Here is a 21,511-nt window from a genome sequence, read left to right on the forward strand (position 1 = left end):
TGCCTCCCAGTGAGAGCACCCTGGGCTGGTCCCAGGAGGACCAGGAGCTCCAGGAGCATCTCTTTCCTCTGTTCCTCCCCTTGGGGACATGGACCTTCCTGTGGAGCCTCATAGAAGTCCATCAGGTCACCTGACTTGGCCTGAGGCACCTGTCCCTCTGTGCTCACCACACCTAGTCCTGGGAAAAGGAGATGCCCAGGTGCCCTTGCCCAGATGTGGCTCCTGGGACTGTGCCCTGGCTGGTGTCCACTTCCAGGAGCTACCAGATCAGGTGGCCAGTAAATCCTTGCTCCCCAGCAGCCCTCAACAGGAAGCCAAACTCCAACCCTGGACATATGTCCTCAGGGTCACCTGGAGCCAGGAGCCTGGGACAGAGGTCTGGGACAGGAGCTTCCTGGGCTGACCTTCTCTGTGAGGACTCCAGGGCCATCAGGCCAGGCCTGACTCAGTCCTGCAGGGTCTTTCTCAGGGCCATGCTCCTGGGAAGGACACAGGGGCTGGGCTGAGACTGCTCTGCCTGGGCCGAGTCTCCCACCAGACCACCCTGCTCTCTGCCAGTGGATTCAGGCAGAGGACTCGGATCTTCTGAAGTCTGTCTGCACTGCGTGTGTCCTGCAGTAAGTGCTCCAACTCCACTGTGGGGACGGAATGCACAGGAGGAGGGAGGCAGAGTATAGGTCTCAAGGTCCTTGTATGCAGTGGAGTTAACCCCTCCCAACACCCGGAGGACCTGGAACATCACTCACTGTGTACTCGGAACTCTCCAATTGCTGCTTCAGTATCAAAATTAGCAGCTGTGGTTTGTAGGGTATAGAATCCTGTGTCCTCCTGTGTCACATTCACGAACAGCAGGAACCCACTGAAGTATATTTTCTCTCGACCACTGAATGCAGGGCCATGGATAGTTGTGTGTGAGAGATTCGAGTAGGATACAATTAGATGGCTGCGGTCTACTATTTCCCCTCTATACCAGTCGTAACCTACAGTGTGCTCTGGAGCATCGTGGACCACTAGAAAAACGTCTGTCCCTTCAGCAACGTCGGAAGGCACTGACAGGATAGTGAGCAGGGCAGCAGGGTGCGGGTTCCAGAAGGTTAGCAACGAGACTGGAGGGAAGAGACAGAAATCCATCAATACTGGGGCCTCGTACTGGGTGGAAAGTTGGGACCCAGGTCTTCAGCAGGAGTCCTCACTCCTCAGCCTTGGGGTGTATGTGCATGTGTGTCCCTGGTCAAGGCCAGCAGCATGACCTCCATTCCTTCAGGACCCCTGTACCTGTCATTCTCTCCTAAAAACCCCTTTCCCCAGGTGTCTACAAGGCTGGCCCCTCAGTGCCCTGAGATCCCTGCTCACACCAGGGCACCTGGGCACCCGCCTCCCCTGACCACCTCCTTACAGACCCCAGGTCTTCCCTGTGGACATTCCCCTGCTCTCTGCCCTCCTAGATCTACACAGCACCTGGCCTCACCTGCAGATCTCCCTGCTGGCCTGGCTTCCTGCCCTCTAGAGAGGAAGCTCCAGGAGGCAGAGACTAGTCTGACCCTTGTTGTGGCCCAGGGCCTGGACCAGGCTCAGCCTCCTGTGGATGAGTGAAGCAGGGTCCCCACCCTGAGGGTCCAGGTGTCTGTGCCAATGTCTGAGGCTGGTGGCTGCAGACAGTGTCCACTGCTCAAGTTGCCTTTCTGTTTGGAGAGTGGCCCTGACAGAGCTGTTAACAACGATTTTCAAAATATAATGGCCCCTGGTGAGTAAAATAGAAAAGATACCCCTGAGCTTTCCGTCCCCCTTCATCAGCTCCAGGTCACTGAGAGTTTCCTGTTGGTGAGCTTCTGTCTGTCTTCTGTGTTCTGTTCCCATCGGGTTCCCAGTGAAGCCCTGTGTCCCCTGTGAGGGCCGTGTCCTCCCCAGGAGGCACCAGCAGGACTGTGCTCCACCTCCCACCCTCCTCAGGGAACTGTCCCTCTTACCTGCCAGCAGGACCCCCTGCCAGGGGATGCCCCCTCTGCAGGGACAGGCTGAGGGCGGCTGCATGGTCCCTGCTGCTCTGTCCCCTCTGTGGAAGGAGCTTCACTGCAGACCCCCTGGGAAGCCGAGGTCCAGGCCAGTCAGCCCTGCTGCCTGCTCCTCTCTGAGCTCAGCCTCCTCCCAGGGCAGGAGCACTTTCCTGGGTCACGTGGGCTGGGGGCGAGTCTCTGTGGAGGAACCTCTCTGTCCCCTCCCTCTCAGTCCTGCCTCCTGTCCCTTCTGCTTTCCCTGTTGGGTTTCACTACTGCATGCCACACCCTGAGGAGCAAGGCAGGTGGGGACGCTGTCCCCTGAGAGAAGTGGCTCACCCAGCACTGGCCTCAGCTGTGTCCTGGCCTCAGGGCTCTCAGCACCACCCAGGGAACCCCTGGGGTCCCCTCACCCTGGGCATATTTCCTTTATGATATAGAATCCCAGGTTGGCCCCCCATCTTCCCCATGTTCTCAAATGCTCTAGGAAACTGGATTTCCTCCCTACAGGCAGGGGACAGAGAGCCCCAGTTTCTTAGAAAGGGGCCCACTGAGCGATGGCTGGTGAGGGGACCTGCTCTCTGTCCTGGTGTCTCCAGCTTGGCCTCTGAGTGGCTATCTCAGGACTTCACACCCTTTGTGTCCTGGGAGGGGAGGACTGTGGTAGTGGAGGTAGGTGACCATGGGCTCCTTGGTCCTCAGGGAGAGATTTTAGGGAGACCCTCCCTCTCCATTGTTTGGTGCAGCTGTGGCTCAGGCCTGCCCATGCCTTCCTTGGGTGGCCTCTGTCCTCTACCTAGTGATTCTCCTGTGGTCACCCTGACTTTCCCCATGGGTGATGCCTGGGTGCAGGGCTTCCTCAGAGACCCCTAGCAGTGCAGGGTCCTCAGAGGCCCAAGAAGGAGTGGGAATGGGAGCCGAGCAGGTTCGTGGGAGGCAACCCACAGTCTATTGGGGATGGAAATCAGGCCACATTTCCACCTCCTGAGCCAAAGCCTAGTCCAAGTGTCAGAATCAATCTGCCAAGTGTTGACTGTGAGTCCTAATGTCACCCCCTGGAGGTCACAAGATATCCATGGCCAGTTTCAGGGTTTGAATCTGAGATGTTGCCCAGTGTCCAAATGGTGCAAGCTGGTTCTGACCTTGGGCACAGGTGGCTCTGACCTACAGTCTGCAGAGTGGGTCCTGTTCACCTTGGGTCCCCAGGCTGCCTGACTCTGTCCAGTGCAGTGTGAGTCTAGAGGGAGGACGGGAGCTGTCCTGGGGACTCCTGCTCCAGAGTAGGGAGAACTGTGCACCCAGGGGATGGGCAGCCTCAGGAGGGGCTGCCTGTTCCTGAGCCTTCAAAGGAAGGGCCTCTGGAAGTGTCTCTAGAGGCTTTAGGGTGAAACTACTTACTTTGTGAGCTGGATCTCCAGTTGGCTGGTTTGTTTCTTGTGTTTAAATTCTTGGGTCTTAGCCCAAAGGGCCTGCGGGTTTGTCGTGTGAGTATTATGGAGATTATCTGGCCAGATACATGACACAGCCTCTCATCCCAGCTGTTCGGGAGGCTGAGGCAAGAGGATTGCAAGTTTGAGGCCAGCCTGAGCAACTTGATGAGACCTTGTATAAAAATAAATAATTAAATGTAGTGCAGTGGTAGAGTGTTCCTGGGGACAATCCCTAGTCCCTCACCTCTCTCTCTCTCTCTCTCTCTCTCTCTCTCTCTCTCACACACACACACACACACAAATATATATACACACAGTCATACACACACACACACACAAACATACTCACAGATACACACACACATTATCTGAGCAGAGTGGGTGTGTTTTATACATCTTTTCTGAAGACTTTTTATTGTGAAATATTTATTACAAATATGTGCTCTATTAATCCTTTTAACTGAACAAATACATGCCATGATTCCATTCAAATATATAACAACCACTTCTATTTTCAAAATCTTTTCATCACCTGCACTAAAACCCTAACCTAAGCAATCACATTTCAGGACCCCCTACCCCAGGTACCTTGAATCCATTGCCTGCCTCCATTAATTTCCCTATTTCATATAAATGAAATTATACAACCGCATACCACTTTGCTTCTTGTTTAATCATGTTTTCTGGGTTACTCAGGTTGTAGTGTGCATCAGAACTTTATTTTTCATGGCTAATTAATAACCCAACATATTTATAAGCCACGTTTTTTATGTATTCCTCTGTTGATGGACACGGGTTGTTTCCACACCTGCCTGTTGTGAAGAATGGTGTGGCGAGCCTTAGCCTGGGGGAGCTATTGGAGTCCCTGTTTCCCATCCCGTGGGCACGTGCCCAGCCGTGGGAGTGCTGGGTGGATGGGCTTCTGCCTGGCTCTGGCAGGAAGTGCCCAAGTGCTCTCCACTGTGACTACAGCTCTTCAGAGTCCCTGGGGAATGTAGGAAGGTGTGGAGTGAGGTGTCATTGTGATTTTGATCTGGTTCCTTAGTGACTGATGACACTGAGCATCTTGTCATGTGCTTATTGGCCACTGGAACATCTCTGGTGACAGGCCTTGCAAGCCCTTTGCCCTCCCCCTTCTCTTTCACCCCTGGGGATTGATCTGAGGGGCGCTGTACCTCTGAGCTACACCCCCAGCCTTTACATGTATTTATTTATTTTTGTTTTGAGACAGTTGCCCAGGCTGGCTTCAAACTTGGGACTCTCATGTTTTGGATGCCTGGGGTTACAGACGCCCAGGTCTTTGCCGGGGTCCTTGGCCTCTTTTAAACATCGGTTATTCTTTGGTTGCACGTTTGTACCTGTTTTTTATATATTCTTCCATGAAACCCATATCCCATGTATGATTTGCAAATATTTTCTTCCATTCTGTCATTTCAATTTCTTTTTTTTTTAAACTCATTCACTCATTACTTTATTAGTAATTTTGTTAAAAGCCTATGGATCAATATTCATTTACAAAAACCTGTTCAGTCTTTTATGCTAAATACTTTTAGGGTTTAAAAAAATACATTTATTTTCACATTTGAAATCTTTAAAAGTAAAGATCCCTTATCCTTCTGCCTGGAAGGTGCTGTTGAGGTGGGTCTGTTCGGGATTCTTCTCCTCCTTCTCGGCCTCTCCCTCTCTGTCTTCCAGAAGCAAAGGATTTTGTGTCCTGGGCATTTTTCTTTCTCTCCCAACAGCTCAGAGGACTGGGGCAGCTTATCTTCCTGCAGTTGTTCTCTGTGCAGAGTTTCCGCTAAACCTGCTCTTCTTGGAGTTGCTGCTACTCTGTCCCTCGAGCACATGGACAAGCTGGTCACGGTCATAAAGCAGTTGTGTTGGTAGAGTTTGTGCAAAACCTTTAGAGTTCTGCACTAAGCCTGAGAGGAGCTCCAGCCGCTTTCCTTACTTTCACAGATTCTGATCCCACGTTACCACCAAATCATGATGAGGATTTCCCTGTCCAAACACGAGAGTGGACATTCTGATGTACTCGCGACATTCTCGGAATGGGGACAATTTCAGACTTGGTCTTCCTCTACCATTAGTTTTGCTCCATGGAAGTCCTTCCCAGTGTCTCTCCTCTGGCACACATTTGGGAGTACCAGCTGCATCTCCCCCGTGATGCAGTGGGGCAGCTGCTCTCACAGTTGGCTGTGGACCCACAGAGCCCTTGGTGCTTGGGTGGGACCAGGCAGTGCCCAACAGACCTGAGCATAGGTGGCTGCTTTCCAATGGTGATTCAGCTTCCGGAAGTTCCCAGTACCTGTGAGCAGAGTCAGAGGCAGAGAAGGCAGGACTCCAGGGAGAACTGGAATTGTCAAAAATAAAAAAAAAAAAAAAATGAAAGAGTGTGAAACCCTTCATGTCCAGTCCCTCAGCTACCAGTCAGGGCCCCTATAGACATGGGGATATCCCAGGCTCATGGACATCCCTGGAGAGTGACCAGCTAGAACAGGTAACAGTCTTTGGCCCTGGAGATGGGTAGGAGCTGCCTTTAGTAACATAACAAATTCAAAGCAGAGGAGCATAGTCATTTCCACCAGAACACAAAGCTGTAGATGGGGGGCTGGGGATGTGGCTCAAGCGGTAGCGCGCTTGTCTGGCATGCGTGCGGCCCGGGTTCGATCCTCAGCACCACATACCAACAAAGATGTTGTGTCCGCCGAGAACTAAAAAATAAATATTAAAAAAAAAAAAACACACAAAGCTGTAGATGGTGCATGAGCAGAAAGGCCTCCCTCCATCACCTTAAAAATGAGCAGAACGCACTTGTAAGGAAAATAGTTCCAGTAACTGTGATGCGTGTTCTGTTCTTCTAGAAGCCTGTGAATGCACATTTTGCAATTTCTCTCTTAAGGAGACGGGAGAACTGTCCACACGATGTGGACTTAAGTGGACTGTGCTGTCCACGTAGCTGCCATATATTCGTGTGGCTCACCCTCTCTGCACAGCAATGAGGTGCTCTGTGTCCATGTCCACTGGTCACCCCTGCACACAGCGGAAGGAGGCTCACACTCCCCCAAGAGCTGGAAAGTGTCTTGGTTCCCCTTCATCCCACCACCCAGAATGGTCCAAATTCTGCTGGTCACAGTGTTAGGACCCCAGATGGAGGTCTGTTCAGGGTCGTGTGAAGGGAACAGTCCCTGAGAATGTGTCCCTTCAGATCACGTGCAGAGGGTCACTTGGGCCTGTGATGATGTCAAGATGAGTGAGAGGAGCAGAGGTCAGGAACAAGGACAACAGAATCGCCCAGAGCCTGAGAGGTGACAGGTGAATGGTGAGGACCCTAAAGGTTCTCCTCTTACCTGCCCCCTGAAGAAGAGCAGTGAAGGTCCCTGTGGCTCAGAGTGGGCCCAGGGTTGGGGCAGCAGAGTGCTGCTGGCCCAGGGGCTGGTGAGACCCCAGCTCTGTCCAGCCACCTGATCTGTGTGGGGTGGAGTCAACTTAATGAATGATCCACAGTCTACAACGTGGAACATGAAGAGAAATTCCTGTGCTGTCCTCTCCTCTTACTAAGACCTTTCTTCCTAACTTAGAACCGTCTTTGCCGTCTTTGCTCAGAGGCCTCCTGAGGTGGTGAGAGTGGCCCAGGGACTGTCCAGGTGCTGGGTGTGGGCTCAGATCACGGGATTCCTCTTCCCAGTGCTCCCTGCGTCCAGGATGTCATGAAACCCAGCAGGTGTCACTGATGTGTGGCTACTGACCCTTGGGAAGCCCACAGTGCTGTGGGGGTTCAGGCAGGTGTGCAGCCATCACCTAGAAACACGTCTTCTCCAGGGACAAGTGATTGACAGTGACCAGCACCAGTCAGTCTCTGCCCCCTTACACTCAGGTCTCCTGCCAATTGGGGAGGATTTCATCTGCTGAGTAGTCACTGGAGGTTGGTGTAGACAGTGAGTCTCAACCAGGGGCCATGTTGCCACCCAGGGGACATCTGGCAGCTTCTGGAGGATTGTCAGAGCTCGGGGGAGGGGGTCCTACTGAACTTAGGAGGTGGAATATCAGATGGTGCACAACACCCCACAGCACACAGCCCCCCACGGATGACCAGCCCCAGTGTCAGTGGAGAGGAGAGGGGAGCCCTGCTCTGCGCCCTTCTCTGACCTTCCCAGAGTGTCCCCTCACCCAGCTCCTTCCCACCACTCTCAAACCTCGCCTCCTCCCCTTGCATCTTCAGGTTCATCCTCCAAAGGTGCCCTTTCCCCAACATCAGCCTCACTGCCCTTGGCATGTCCTCCAGGGGGCAAGCAGGCTCTTCCCCACGTTCAGGGGAGCCTTGCTGTCCTCTGGCTGCTCTTCCTACCCCATCCCCAAGTCCTGAGCTGAGCTGCAGACTTTTCCAGGAGGAAGCCCCTGGGAAGGCACCAGGGACCCCAGGGAAGAACCTCCCGCAGGAGGCGTGGGCACATGGAACCAACTCCAGGGCCCTGGTCAGTGGGGAGGAGGAAGGTCTCAGACTCGGTGGCTGGACACTCAGGGCCCTGATGTCTCTGCCCATATGGCCACTGGGGAAATGGCTGTATCCCTAAAGGCTGTGTCACCTGGGATATGTGTAAATAGGTGTCAGCAGGGCTGCTGTGGAACATTCCAGAGTGGACCTTCTAGGGTATGCTCACTTGGAAGAATCAGGAGGGATGTGACAGTCACCAGGCACAGATGTCCATCAGGGTCCTAGGGAGCAGGGGGTCTCTGGGCTTCACTGTCACCCCTGAGTGGGGATCAGGAAATTGGGCGTGGTGGTCCTGCCCACTCACCTCAGCAGGGGCCATTGCTGGTTGTCTGTAGGGGACTGGGCTTCCCACCACCCCCTTGCAGGGCAGAGGAGGATCTGGAACCTTCCCCTAGAGTCAGACAGTGGAGGAAGCAGGTGAGTTAGGAGATGGAGGTGGGAGCTCTTGGTTGGTGGGCAGCCAGGAAGCGCCCAGGCTCTGAGTGCTGCAGCTGACAGTGGTCAGAGTGGTCCTCTGGGAATCCAGCCTTGTCCCTGCAAATGTTCATGAACTCCCCACCTCTGTGCTCCTCAGTTCCCTTCCTGAGCTCCTCACCACAGCCACCCTCATAGCTGAGGCCCTGGGTCCTACACCAGCACTTTGTCCCCATCTCACTGTGCAGCTCTGTGTGGCTGCCCACCTCTCTCCTACCCCCAGGTCTTCTGAGTGGCTGCCTTACACCATTGTCCCCATGAGGGTAAATGCCAAGCTGAAGGCAGAGTCCTTCCTGATGGGCTGAGGGACCATCAACGGGGGTCCCTGAGTCTTGATTATCAGTGAGTCCCCTGGAGGTGGTAGAAGCTGAGCAGAGCTGGGGACCCAGGGACTGGGGTGGACAGGACCCAGGAACGACTAAAATTGCTAGTGTAGATGGCAGGTGGCTTGTGCTGTGGGAATAGGGAATTTAATGGGAAATGTGAGCGTTTTGGGGTTTGGAGCTGCAGGTTCCCCTGAATGTCACTGTCAACCTCAGTGCTATGCATGCATGGCACAGACTTCAGGTTCCACACTCTGATGCAGGTTGGTATTGGGAGCACCATCAGCCTGGCCCAGGGGACCCTCTGCATGAGCAGCTGTGCAGACAGCTGTGCTCTCAGCTAGGAATAGTGCTCCTTCCTCCCTGGAGGTCAGAACCCAGGTTCTTGTTGCCCCACCCTCCCAGTGGCCCCACAGCTCTCCCCGATCTCAGTCCTCACAGAGGTCCATGAGCTGAGTGCCCAGGGGCATCGTGCTGGTTATTGGCTGTGTGCTCTGGATGTTTTTCTGGTGCTGTCCATGGTTCTGCAGGTACCCTGAGGGTAGGGGGAGAGAGAGAGAGAGAGAGAGAGAGGAGAGAACCCTGTGCAAACGTGTAACCTGAGGCTAAGGGATTTTAAGAGTCTTTAATAGATATTTCTTTAAATGCAAGAATCAAACAAGCAGGACTTGTAATAAATGGTGTTTCCTGTTGTGGGTTGGGCCACTCTTGTTCATGTTCATTTCCTGTTGGGAACACTGTCCATGTTAGATGGCACATCCACGCTCTTGGCCACTGACCTTGGAGTTCCTCCCACCAGACAGGAGCAGGGGTGGACTGCAGGGGAGTGACCTGAGTCAGCTCTGCCTCACCAGAGAGGGCTCACATATTGTCCTACTGTGTCCAAATCTGCCACAAGAAGAGTGTCCTCTGGAGGCCCCTCTGTCTACAGTGTATGCAGGGAACCTGCTGAGTGCCACATTCCTGAGGTCACCTCAGAGTCACCCCAGAAAAGGCCCACAGCACTGGCTTCCCCTGTGTGGGCTGTGGTCAGGGATGTGAGCCTGGCTCTCCAGGTCCCTGGAGCTGCCCTCTCCAAGGCCCACGTCTCCTCAGGAAGCTCTGCCCCTCACCATGGTGCCCCTCACCCGCCCTCCTGTGACTCTGCCTTGTCCTCTGCTGTCCTTCTCTGACGGGTGGCTCTGCCCCTGTCCTTGACCTCTGCACTGAGGCCCAGTCTTCATGGTGATCAGTGAGTCTGGTGCTGGCTGTAAGGTCTGTCCAGAGACACAATCACAACAAATTTGGTTAGAGAGAGTAACTGGCTTCTGAACCTGTTTCTGGAATCAGGCCGTGCTCAGAACCAGCAGCTTCAAAGAACCCCAGGGCTGCCACGTGGCCCAGCATGGTTTATGGTGGAAAATGGAAGTGAGGTGTGGAGACGGCAGAAAGGTCCAGAGCCTGGCTGGTTTGCTGTGTTTGAATCAGGTGGCTGCCCAGGACAGACTGATTGACACTATGACCCACTGAAGCTCCAGGGCTGTAACCAACAGTCACTCGGCCATTGTACATGAGTAGAATGTTCTGTTGATCTGTTTCATTTTGTACAATTGACTCCATTTGTGTTTGTTCTTTTGGGCTTGATATGGGAGCTGAGTCGTATTCAATGACTTCCCAAATGTTTGAGAGGTTTGTTTGTTTTGTTTTGTTGGTACCAGAGATTGAATCCATGGGTGCTTAACCACTGAGCCACATCTCCAGTACTTATTATTTTTTTTTATTTATTTACATACAGGGCCTCTGTAGGTTGCTTACAGCCTCACTAAGTTGCTGAGGCTGGCCTCGAACTTGTGATCCTCCTGCCTCAGCCTCATAATCCACTGGGATTACAAGCCTGCACCACGACATCCAGTTGTTGAAGGGTTTGTAGATGTCTTCTCAGGTGAAGGAGTCCCCTTCTTTCCATAGTTTGTCGTTGATTTCTGGGTTACCTAAATCACAAGGGGATGAGAATCAAAGGCCATTTCAGATCTCTCCTGCTCCGAGGTGTGGAATATTCTGTCCTTCTGGGAGTTCTTGTTCTTTCAATGAAGAGAAGAAGAGAAAAGAAATCATATCACAGACCGGAATCTGGACTCCTGGAACATTTGTAGCTGTTACCCATGAAGGGAGGAGTCAGGGAAGATGATCATGTGGGCGGTCATGTCCCCGAGACAACTAGAACAAACATTTGTTTACATGATCCAAGTTCAGAAGAATTTTCAAAAATAACCTTCAAGGGCTGGGGTCGCAGCTCCCTGGCAGAGCGCTTGCCTATCATGCACCAAGGTTCTGTCCTCAGACCTCAAAAACAAGCAAATCACCTTCAGTGAGTCAACCCTCAGTCTCTGGTGACCTGAGTGTTAATTCTCCTCCTCTGTGACCTGCCTCCTGCTGAGCCCCACCCACATGCTTCATGGCCCTGCTTCTGTGTGGACCCCCGTCTCTCATTCACCTCCACTCTGCAGGGATCCTCCCACACAGTGACGTGGACCCTGAAAGGCGCAGTTCAGCTGCCACCTATGGAGGACAGCATCTTGGGAGACACAGTGAGGGGAAGAGAGCATTATTGACGAGAGCTGGCAACTTAGCAGATGGGATTTCCATCCTGAGAAAGCCACCTTGCCAGGGGGTCACAGGCCCAGGGCCTGGGTGGGGACTTTAGTGAAATACCTCTTTAGTCTCAGACAGCGGGGGTGCTAGGGGCTTATCAATCCTGTGGTGCTCTGCTTTTCTTTTTTTTTTTTTCTCTCTCTCTCTCTCTTTCTTTCTTTTTCCTTTTATACTGGGGACTGAAGCCCTGGGTGCTTTACCACTGAACTACATCCCCAACCCTTTTTCTTTTTTATTTTGAAACAGGGTCTTCCTAAATTGCTGAGGCTGGCCTTGAACTTGTGACCTCCTGCCTCAGCCTCCCTAACCACTGGGATTCCAGGAACCTGCTACTGGGCCCAGCAGTGGTCTGCTTCCCTGAAGCATGTGCTGTTGTTATCTGAGAGTCACCAAGTGTTCTGGGGTCTGTAACTCTAGAGAAAAGTTACTGATTAGACTCTGTCTTTTTTCAGAAATAGCTGACCTAATGTTTCAGATAACAGAAGAAGAGCTGGGCACAGTGGTGACACCTGTAATCCCCACAACTGTGCAGGCTGAGGCAGGAGGAGCCTAGGTTTGAGCCCAACCTCAGCAACTTGGCAAGGCCCCCAAAATATAGTGAGATCCTGCCTCAAAATAAAAAGGGCTGAGGATGTGGTTCAGTGGTTAAGCATGCCGAGGTTGGATCCCAAAAGCCCCCCCCAAAAAAAAAAAAAATATATATATATATATATATATCATAACAAGGCAGAAGAGAAAAAAACAATTTTTTTTTAAATTGCATATTTTATTTTATTTTTTTTTATTTTTTTTTAAAGAGAGAGTGAGAGAGGAGAGAGAGAGAGAGAGAGAGAGAGAGAGAGAGAGAGAATTTTTAATATTTATTTTTTAGTTCTCGGCGGACACAACATCTTTGTTGGTATGTGGTGCTGAGGATCGAACCCAGGCCGCACGCATGCCAGATGAGCGCGCTACCGCTTGAGCCACATCCCCAGCCCGAGAAAAAAACAATTTTAAAAGAACCTCAACTTTTGCTGGAGGACACTTTTAACCCCAGGGTAGTTAGGTCATCCTTGTCCTCTCTAGCTAAGCTACTGGGAGGCTAATAGTGTCTTGCTCCAGGGTGTGACTCCAAAATTAGTGCTGTTTAAAGTCAACTAAAAGGAAGTGAAGCTGGAGAGTGCACTTAGGGTCTCCCTCAAATACAAGGGGAGGGTGTGCATTTGAGGGGAGGAGAGTGAGTTCTTCAGGAGGGGGTGTGGGTGCACAGCCTTGGAAAGTTCCGGTGCCAGGCAGCAGGTGCTGAGGGTTTGCTCTCCCCTGTGTGTTTATGGCTCCTGACGTGGGTCAGGGGGAAAAGGATGGATCTGTGAGGAACATGTGGGCATCCTGGTGCCCTGGCATCCTCTGGAGACTGCAAAGGCCCCAAGGAGGCCAAATGTGCTGGGATTTGGAGAATCAAACCCAGTGATCTGCACTGAAGGGACAATCTGAGACTTCTGTCCTGCTGGCTGGCAAGGCCAGAACTTGGGGCTGTTTGTGGCTTTTAGTGTGACTCCACCTGTTGAGGTCAAATCCCCTTTAGGGCAGGTCCTAAAGCAGGTGGGGCACACCCTGATTGTCAGCTTATAGGGGTCCTCTGTGGGGGGTCTCCCTGAGTGGAATCTGCCTATCTCCCCAGGTCCCCACCGTGTCTGGAGCTCTGCTGTCCTCCCAGCAGGAAGCTCGATGCCTGGCCACAGGTGGTTCCCCTCAGCACCCCCAGTTCTCCTTACTCGACAGTAGCCACCGTCTACAATCCCTGGATGGTCCAGCAGACATGACTCTGCCTGTGGCCAGGCCAAGATCTCCTTCAAGTGTCCTGTGAGTCTGTCAGAGAAGGATCTGGAAGGCCTGTGAGACAGGAGGAGGGGGAGATGGGGCCTCCTTGCTTCTGTGGTGACTGTGATGTGTGACATCCATCCAGTGATAGAGACTAGGAGGAGGAGGGTTCAGAGCAGGGCAAAGACACACTTTATTTCTGGGCAGAAAGACCCTTTCTGTGCATGCAGAACTGAGGCCTGAGGGGCCTGCGTCCTGAAGGTCAGGCAGGAAGTGTCCCATCGGGGCCTGGTGTCCCAGGAACAGAGCATCGGCCTCCCCAGACACACTCCAGGATGCACTGACACAGGAGGCCTGGCCCAGGTCTTGCTGTAGGGTGACCAGGCCTGACTCTCTGCAGAAGGACCCATGCAGCACTTAGGGAACCCAGGATTGGCACTTCCTGTCTCACCTGGAGGAGCTGGAGCCCCGTCCCTCCTCTCCAGTCCTGGACACCAGAGATGTTCGTGACGTGGCTCTGAGACACATGCCCCAGAGACTCAGCCTCTCCACACACCTCACAGGGGCACAGCCACACCAGGTTTGTCTAGAGGCACCTGGAGAAGGACCCAGGGAGTGGGCTGGGTAGGGCAGGAGGGCACAGGCACTGAGCCAGGCTGGGCACAGGCACCTGCTCTTGGACAATGACTTCAGGACATGTCCTTGGAAGGCAAGCAGCAGGGGCCAGGGCTTCCGTGTGTCCATTTCTCTCTGAGCTCTCTGTCTCAGGGCCTTCTCTGGTGATGTGGTCAGTCCTGGGTGCTGGGGGTGGGAGGAGCCTGAGGGACACACTGAGAGCTCAGCTAGAGACCCCTGCCTGCTCATTCATTATCACCCCCCTTGGTGGGAGTAGGAGATGCTTCTGTCCTAAAGGGTCTCGTGCCTTGCCACTACTTGCTTTTTTTATTCTTATCCAGAATTGGGGACCAAACTCAGGGCATTGCGCAGTCTAGGCAAGTTCTCTGCCACTGAGGTAAACCCACTTTTTGTCACTTCACTGGAAAAACTCCCCCTTAGCAGGCTCTATGGGAAAGTAGAGTAGTCCTGTTCTATGGGGCAGGACCCACCACTATGCTCAGGGCAGGGACCTGAGGGGTCATGTGCTCCAGGGGCGACAAGTCTGGACGGAGGTTACCATGTGAGCTCTGTGGTTGGGGATCTGAAGCCTACAGTGTGCAGAGGCTCACCCACCAGCAGTTCTACCAGGAACCCTCTATAGCTCCAGGGCATGGGGCACCTCTGCAGTTGCCCATGATGGTGCGCACCTGTGCCCAGCTGTCCCTCACAGGGTCAGGGGTGCATTGAGTCACCATGCTTCAAACTGGGGCTCAGAGGTACATAGAGGCTAGGCTGGGACACCATAGATAGAGGTCAGGTCCCTGAACCTGTCATACGTCAGTGGGGCCCATTCTAGCCTCCAGAGCCAAGCTGTCTTCGTCCTCCTGGGAGGAAATCCACCTTCCCAGAGCTTTGGAGAACATGGGGAAGATGTGGGCCAAATGGGATGGAGGCTTAGGCAGGGCCTGAGGCCCTTGTTCAGGCCTGGGTCTGGGTCTTGCCCTGTCCCCTTATTACCCTCATAGTCTCCTTTCCTGTCCCAGCAGAGGTGAAGATGTCCTGAGTACTGGCCTTTGGACAGAGAAGAAACTGCCACAGCTTATAGCCACCCTGGGTCCCTGGAGCGTGAGGGCCACTGAGTGCTCTGCTGGCTGAGGGCCTTGGGACCCTCCCCCTTCCCTGTGGACAGACCCGACCTTTGCCCTGCTCCCACCTCCCAGCTCCTGTCTCCCAGGAAGAGAAACCTGTGGGAACCACTTAGAGACCACGATTCCCCTGCGAGACACAGGAGAGAGCTGACCTGGATCCTGAGGGGAGTGTCTGCCAAGAGACGTTCCCACAGGAACCAAGAGCGAAGGGGGGAAGGGGGTCTGTGGGGAGCCATTCTCACACGTGACTGGGCAACTCCCCGTTTGGGTCTGAGGTGCTCTGGCTAACTGTGTCGGAGCTTTCCCGACCCTCTCCTGATGAGAGAACATGTTCGTGACTGACCACTGACCCCGGGGGCCCAATCGCTGACCCTGACCTTGGAGTGCAGTCCCCCCTCAACCTTCATTGGATGGAATTCTCCCCTGAATTTCTTGTTCCCCAATAAATCTCTTGTTCTCTCTCTCTCTCTCTCTCTCTCTCTCTCTCTCTCTCTCTCTCCTGCTAGCCCTGAGTAATCCTTGCTGCCCTGCTGGGCGGTTAGAGGTGGGAACCAGAGAGGGGAGCCATCTTGGACCTGGTCATAGAAAAATGTAACTGACTCTGTGTGTTTTATTTCGATCTCGCTACCTAACTTTTATGCCAAGAACCTCATTAATGAAACCAGTGCGCTGGTTGCATGGTGGAGTGGTCTTTATTCAGCGCCTTTCCAGGTGACCCACAGGGCTCTTCCCTCTCTCTGGCCCCTGTTCCTGGGCACAGGCAGCCTGGTTCTGGCCATTCAGCATCCAGGCAGCCTTTCTGGGTCTCCAAAGCCCGTGGGACCCCTCCCCTCCAGGTGCCAGAGTCTCCCAGCTCTTTTCTCCATTGCCCATGGTGTGGGGTCCTAGTGGGACCCTCCCTCCATCAATATGGAGCCTTGTCTGGTGGGAACTAGGAACCCCCAACGGCTGTGTGGTCGGCCCGGCAGTAGATGTCCAGGTCAGGGTTTAGTAATTCCTGAAAAAGAATAAAGAGTCCTCTGACCCTGTGTCCTTCTGAGAACTGGATTCAGGGACTCCTAGGCCCAGGCCCACCTGGGACTGCTCTGTGCCTGTGCCTGGCTGGGCTCAGTTGTTCCTGTTTCCAGGTCCCTTCCTCCTGTGCTCACCACCCACTGATCCTGTTTTGACTACTCTTTCCCGAAAACTCAAGAAGGTTCAGCTAGTGGCAGCTACATAGTCTGGTCTGTGGACAGTGGACCAGAATATTCATCTCCCACACTACCTGGTAGATGGGAACAGCAGCATTGTGACCAGGGACAGGGGCCTGGGCAGCGGAAGGAGAGTGCACATCAAGGTCAGTGAGGGAGGATCATCAAGGCTGAGACTCCAGTGAGCAGGTGCTGGGTGGTGCCTGGAAGGTTCTGGTCTCTGACAGGCCAGAGCTTACTCCCTGTGTCTGCTTTAGCCCTTTCTTCTCAGGAGTTACCAGCTCTGGGTCCTGAGCACCAGCCTCCACTTCTGCACAGTCACCCCAGTTTCTGTCCAGACTGTGGTCCCCCATCATTAACCCAGGGCCACTGATAGAAGCTCCCAGTACCCACTCTGCACCTGCTGGCCCCCAGCGGTTCCGTGAGACAAATGGAAGGAAGCAGGGTGGGCTGAGGACAGAGTGATGGTGGTCCTGTCCCTGAGAGGGGCCAAGCCTCTGGCCAGGGTCAGGCAAACCTTGTCCTGGTCCAACATGAGAGGGGCAGTCTGTGCTGTACTGGGGTTGACAGTGCCCTTGCCCTGAGCCTTCACAGCTGGGTCCCTGTGTGACCTAGATGCCAAAAGTGTGGCCAGGTGGGTCCCCTGTCCTGAGTGTTTGATGACAGGGCTCCTGAGGCCCAGGGGAAGGACTTGACCTAAGGAGTGGTTGACTGCAAGAGTGACACTGTGGGGCAGGCCTAGGGCTCCCAGCCACCCGCAGGCTGAAGGGGCACTCACTGGCTGTTGATGCTGGGGTGCGGTGGTCTCTGAGGCCTTGCTGGACACCAGCCCTAGGGAAGGTCAGGCTTATTCATGAAGGTGCAGGGAGAGGTCGTGGACTGGGGTCAGATAGGGGATGAGGAGGGTACCCCATTTCCAAGGAGGGTGTGAAACCTTTCCTTCTCCATCAGGTCCGGGTACAAGGGGGCCGAGAAGGGAGCTGAGGAAAGGCCTTACGTGGCCCCTTCTGCCCAGGGACAGAGGTGAATGTCCCTTCCAGATGCAGACTCAAGAGGATTTGGCTTACTGACCCCAGAAAGGGACTGCGGAATTAGGATGAATTAAAGCAGGAGGGTTTGACTGAGTGGAAGGGTCCAAGCCGTGTGGGCGGGGGAAGCAGGGTCACCATGTGGGCAGGACACTGCAGCAGCCTCTTGAATCCTGACAATCCCTGACCTCAGTGACCCTGCTGGGGCCAGGAGTTGATGAAACATGACAGTGGCCTTGTCCTCTCTCCACCCATGTGGCCAGGAGGCAAAGGACATTCCAAGACACACTATCCTGGCTGGGCCCCAGGACTCCCACCTCACATATCAGGGGTGTGGGTGACCATAAAGCTATGGGAGCTGACCCCTCCAGCCTCTCAAGGCCCCTCCAAGTGACTGAGTGACCTGGGACAGGACACCCCTGAGATACACAGCCTCACCCTCATTTCGGGTGGTGGAGATAGACTGTAGGAGGTGCTGGGTTTGACACTAACTCTGTCACAGGAAGTGTCCCAGGTTTGCTGTGTGAGGGAAGGAGGACAGTGCTGTGGGGAAGGTCCCTAGTGACCAGCGCACAGAGGAGGGAGCTGTTGAGGCAGCAGCCCAGGGCCAGCAGAGGGTGAGAGAGGATCTGGGGGCTGATGAGAGGATGGTGTCCTCGGGAAGTGGGGAGGTGGGGGTCAGGCCAGAGTCTGAGGACGGGCCTCCTTCCCTCAGGCCTGGGGTCACCTGGGGTGGGATCAGGGGGGGAAGCCTGGGTACCTTCCAGTTCTGTGTGGAGCAGGAAACACCCCAGAGCAGCCACCAGAGCCACCCCGACCAGGACCCCAGTCACGAAGCCAGCGACGGCCCCCACAGGGAGGCCTAGGGTCCTCTCTGCTGCTGAAAGAGAAGAGAAAGGGCTGAAGGTCAGGTCTTCAGGGGAACCAGCTGGGCCCTCCACAGAGGGTGGAAGGAAATGGCACCAAAGTCCAACTGGGGTGCATCATGTCGTTGTCCCCATGTCCTCCCGACTCTCTGCTTCTGGCGATTTCGTCACGTTTGGTTGTGAAACCTGCATGTGCTCTAGCCTGACCCTCTCCACATGGAGCTGGGCCACACCCTGCTCTTGTTCCTTTTAAGTCCTCTTCCTCTTTTCTTCCTTCCCATCTCAGGACAGTGTCAGCGGGCAGCCCTCACAGACTGTCTAGCCCAGGCCTAGCCTCGGGTCAGATTAGAACCAAGGTGACATCAAGGCACCTGATTTCTGGGTAGTCAACCACATTCTCTCCACGCTCTGGCATCTACCCCAAGCTCATGGCTGGTGCCATATGATGGCCCTTGATGGTGAAATATATGACAGAAGCACTGGGTGGGACGGGGCCACTCAGAGATCACAGCCAGTCTGTAGCGGTCACTCCTGTTGGAACTGATGGGGTTGGAGGCCTCACACTGATACTCCCCGGCATCCTCCTGTCTGACGGGGTCTATGGTGAGGGTCCTGTGGTCCGGGGACAGCTGCATGCTGTCTGTGAGCTGCAGAGTCTGGCTGTTGAGGATCCACGTGATGGAGAGTCCAGGGTCACCTGAGAGGCAGGTCATGGCCACAGAGTGTGGTTCTGTGTTGGTGGCTCTGAGGGAGGGCTGGGCCACACGCCCTGTGGAAAAACAGCAAGGGGCTGACTGAGAGCAGGTCTCAACAGGAAGCCAAATTCCAACCCTGGCCACATGTCCTCAGGGTCACCTGGAGCCAGGAGCCTGGGACAGAGGTCTGGGACAGGAGCTTCCTGGGCTGACTTCTCTGTGAGGACTCCAGGGCCCTCAGGCCAGGCCTGACTCAGTCCTGCAGGGTCTTTCTCAGGGCCATGCTCCTGGGAAGGACACAGGGGCTGGGCTGAGACTGCTCTGCCTGGGCAGGGCCTCCCACCAGACCACCTGCTCTCTGCCAGTGGATTCCGGCAGAGGACTCGGATCCTCTGAAGTCTGTCTGCACTGCGTGTGTCCTGCAGTAAGTGCTCCAACTCCACTGTGGGGATGTAATGCACAGGAGGAGGGAGGCAGACCCCGGTCTCAGGGTCCTGTGTGTGCAGTGGAGTTGACCCTCCAACACCCAGAGGGCTGGGGCATCACTCACCATGTACACGGAACCCTCTAGTTGCTGTGTCAGCATCAAAAATGGCAGCTGTGGTTTGCAGGGTGTAGAATCCTGTGTCCCCCTTTGTCACATTCATGAACAGAAGGGACCCATTGGGGTATATTGTCTCTCGACCACTGAATGCAGGACCTTGTGTAGTTGAGTGTGTGACACTTGAGTAGGATACAATTAGACGGCTGCGGTCTGTTATTTGCCCTCTGTACCAGGCGTAGCCTACAGTGTTCCCCCACACATTGTGGACAAGTAGAAGAACGTCTGTCCCTTCAGCAGCATCAAAAGGCACTGGTTCAATAGTGAGCTTGGCAGTGGGGTGCAGGTTCCAGAAGGTTAACAGTAAGACTAGGAGGGAAGAGAGAGAAATCCATCAATACTGGGACCTCATACTGGGTGGAAAGTTGGGACCCAGGTCCTCAGCAGGAGTCCTCACTCCTCAGCCTTGGGGTGTGTGGTGTGTGCGTGTGTCCCTGGTCAAGGCCAGCAGCATGACCTCCATTCCTTCAGGACCCCTGTACCTGTCATTCTCTCCTTGGAACACCTCTCCCCAGGTGTCTGCAAGGCTGGCCCCTCAGTGCCCTCAGATCCCTGCTCACACCCAGGGCACCTGGGCACCCGCCTCCCCTGACCACCTCCTTACAGACCCAGGTCTTCCCTGTGGACATTTCTCTGCTCTCTGCCCTCCTAGATCTACACAGCACCTGGCCTCACCTGCAGATCTCCCTCTGGCCTGGCTTCCTGCCCTCTAGAGAGGAAGCTCCAGGAGGCAGAGACTAGTCTGACCCTTGTTGTGGCCCAGGGCCTGGACCAGGCTCAGCCTCCTGTGGATGAGTGGAGCAGTGTCCCTGCCCTGAGCGTCCAGGTGTGTGTGTGCCAATATCTGAGTCTGGTGGCTGCAGACAATGTCCACTTGTTTTTCTATTTGGAGAGTGACACTGACAGAGCTGTTAACACCAATTTTCATAATATAAAGGCCCCTGGTGAGTAACATAGTAAAGAGAACCCCTGAGCTTTCCGTCCCCCTTCATCAGCTCCAGGTCACTGAGAGTTTCCTGTTGGTGAGCTTCTGTCTTCTGTGTTCTGTTCCCATCGGGTTCCCAGTGAAGCCCTGTGTCCCCTGGGAGGGTCGTGTCCTCCCCCGGGGACACCAGCAGGACTGTGCTCCACCTCCCACACTCCTCAGGGAACTGTCCCTCTTACCTGCCAGCAGGACCCCCTGCCAGGGGATGCCCCCTCTGCAGGGACAGGCTGAGGGCGGCTGCATGGTCCCTGCTGCTCTGTCCCCTCTGTGGAAGGAGCTCACTGCAGACCCACTGGGAAGCTGAGGTCCAGGCCAGTCAGCCCTGCTGCCTGCTCCTCTCTGAGCTCAGCCTCCTCCCAGGGCAGGAGCACTTTCCTGGGTCACAGGGCTGGGGGCGGGGTCTCTGTGGAGGAACCTCTCTGTCCCCTCCCTCTCAGTCCTGCCTCCTGTCCCCTCTACTTCCCTATTGTGTTTCAGGACTGCATACCACAACGCCCTGAGAAACAAGGTTGGTGGGGACACTGTCCCCTGAGAGCAGCTGGCTCACCCCTGACCCCAGCTGTGTCCTGGCCTCAGGGCTTTCAGACCACAGCGAGCCCCTGAGCATATTTCCATTTATCATAGAGAATCTCACTTTGGCTCCGCTTCTTCCCCAAGTTCTCAAATGCTCTAAGAAGGTGGATTTCCTAGCAGTAGGGAGATGACAGCTTGGCTCTGGAGGCTAGAATGGGTCCCACTGAGGTATGACGGGTACGGGGACCTGCCCTCTATCTCTGGTGTCACCAACCTAGCATGGGAGTCCCATATCCAATGTCTCAGAGGGAGCTTCAGGGCCTGGGCGTGGAGGGGCGGGCGACCTGGGTCCTGGGAAGGGAGGATGTGGCAGTGGGAGGCAGTGACCCTGGGCTCTGCTGCCCTTGGGGAAAGATTTCAGGGAGAACTTTTCTCTCCATTTGTTGGTGCAGCTGAGGCTCAGGCCTGCCCATGTCCTCTGGGGGTGGCCTCTGTCCTCTGTCTGAATGGTTCTCTTGTGGTCACCCTGCCTTTTCTTGTGGGTGATGCCAGGAAGGAGGGGACTACACAGGGACCCATGGCCAAGCAGGGTTCTCCAGGACCAGGAAGGAGTGTGGGGAACCACAGGCATGTTGGGAGGGAGCCCAAGGGGCCATGGGTGATGGGGCGGAAGTCATGGGGCACCTCCAACTCCATCTCCAGACCAAGCCACACTTCTATCTCAAAGAATCAAATGCTGAG

At 54.5% G+C, this 21,511-nt stretch overlaps 1 protein-coding gene across 1 annotated transcript in view; it reads right to left on the reverse strand.

Moving 5' to 3' along the window:
- LOC113178302 (cell adhesion molecule CEACAM21-like) overlaps nucleotides 1-20,583 on the reverse strand; it is a 32,021-nt gene extending 11,438 nt beyond the window's left edge. Inside the window, exons 1-3 of the mRNA XM_077792802.1 lie at nucleotides 20,437-20,583; nucleotides 19,222-19,581; nucleotides 18,457-18,745 (exon numbers count right to left, since the gene is read on the reverse strand). Coding sequence (XP_077648928.1) covers nucleotides 18,457-18,745; nucleotides 19,222-19,581; nucleotides 20,437-20,500 — 713 coding nt within the window. The 5' untranslated portion in view covers nucleotides 20,501-20,583. The remainder of the gene's footprint in view (nucleotides 1-18,456; nucleotides 18,746-19,221; nucleotides 19,582-20,436) is intronic.
- Between the last annotated feature and the right edge of the window lie 928 nt (nucleotides 20,584-21,511).

Source organism: Urocitellus parryii, chromosome 15, assembly GCF_045843805.1.
Source record: "Urocitellus parryii isolate mUroPar1 chromosome 15, mUroPar1.hap1, whole genome shotgun sequence".
Classification (NCBI taxonomy): Eukaryota; Metazoa; Chordata; class Mammalia; order Rodentia; family Sciuridae; genus Urocitellus; species Urocitellus parryii.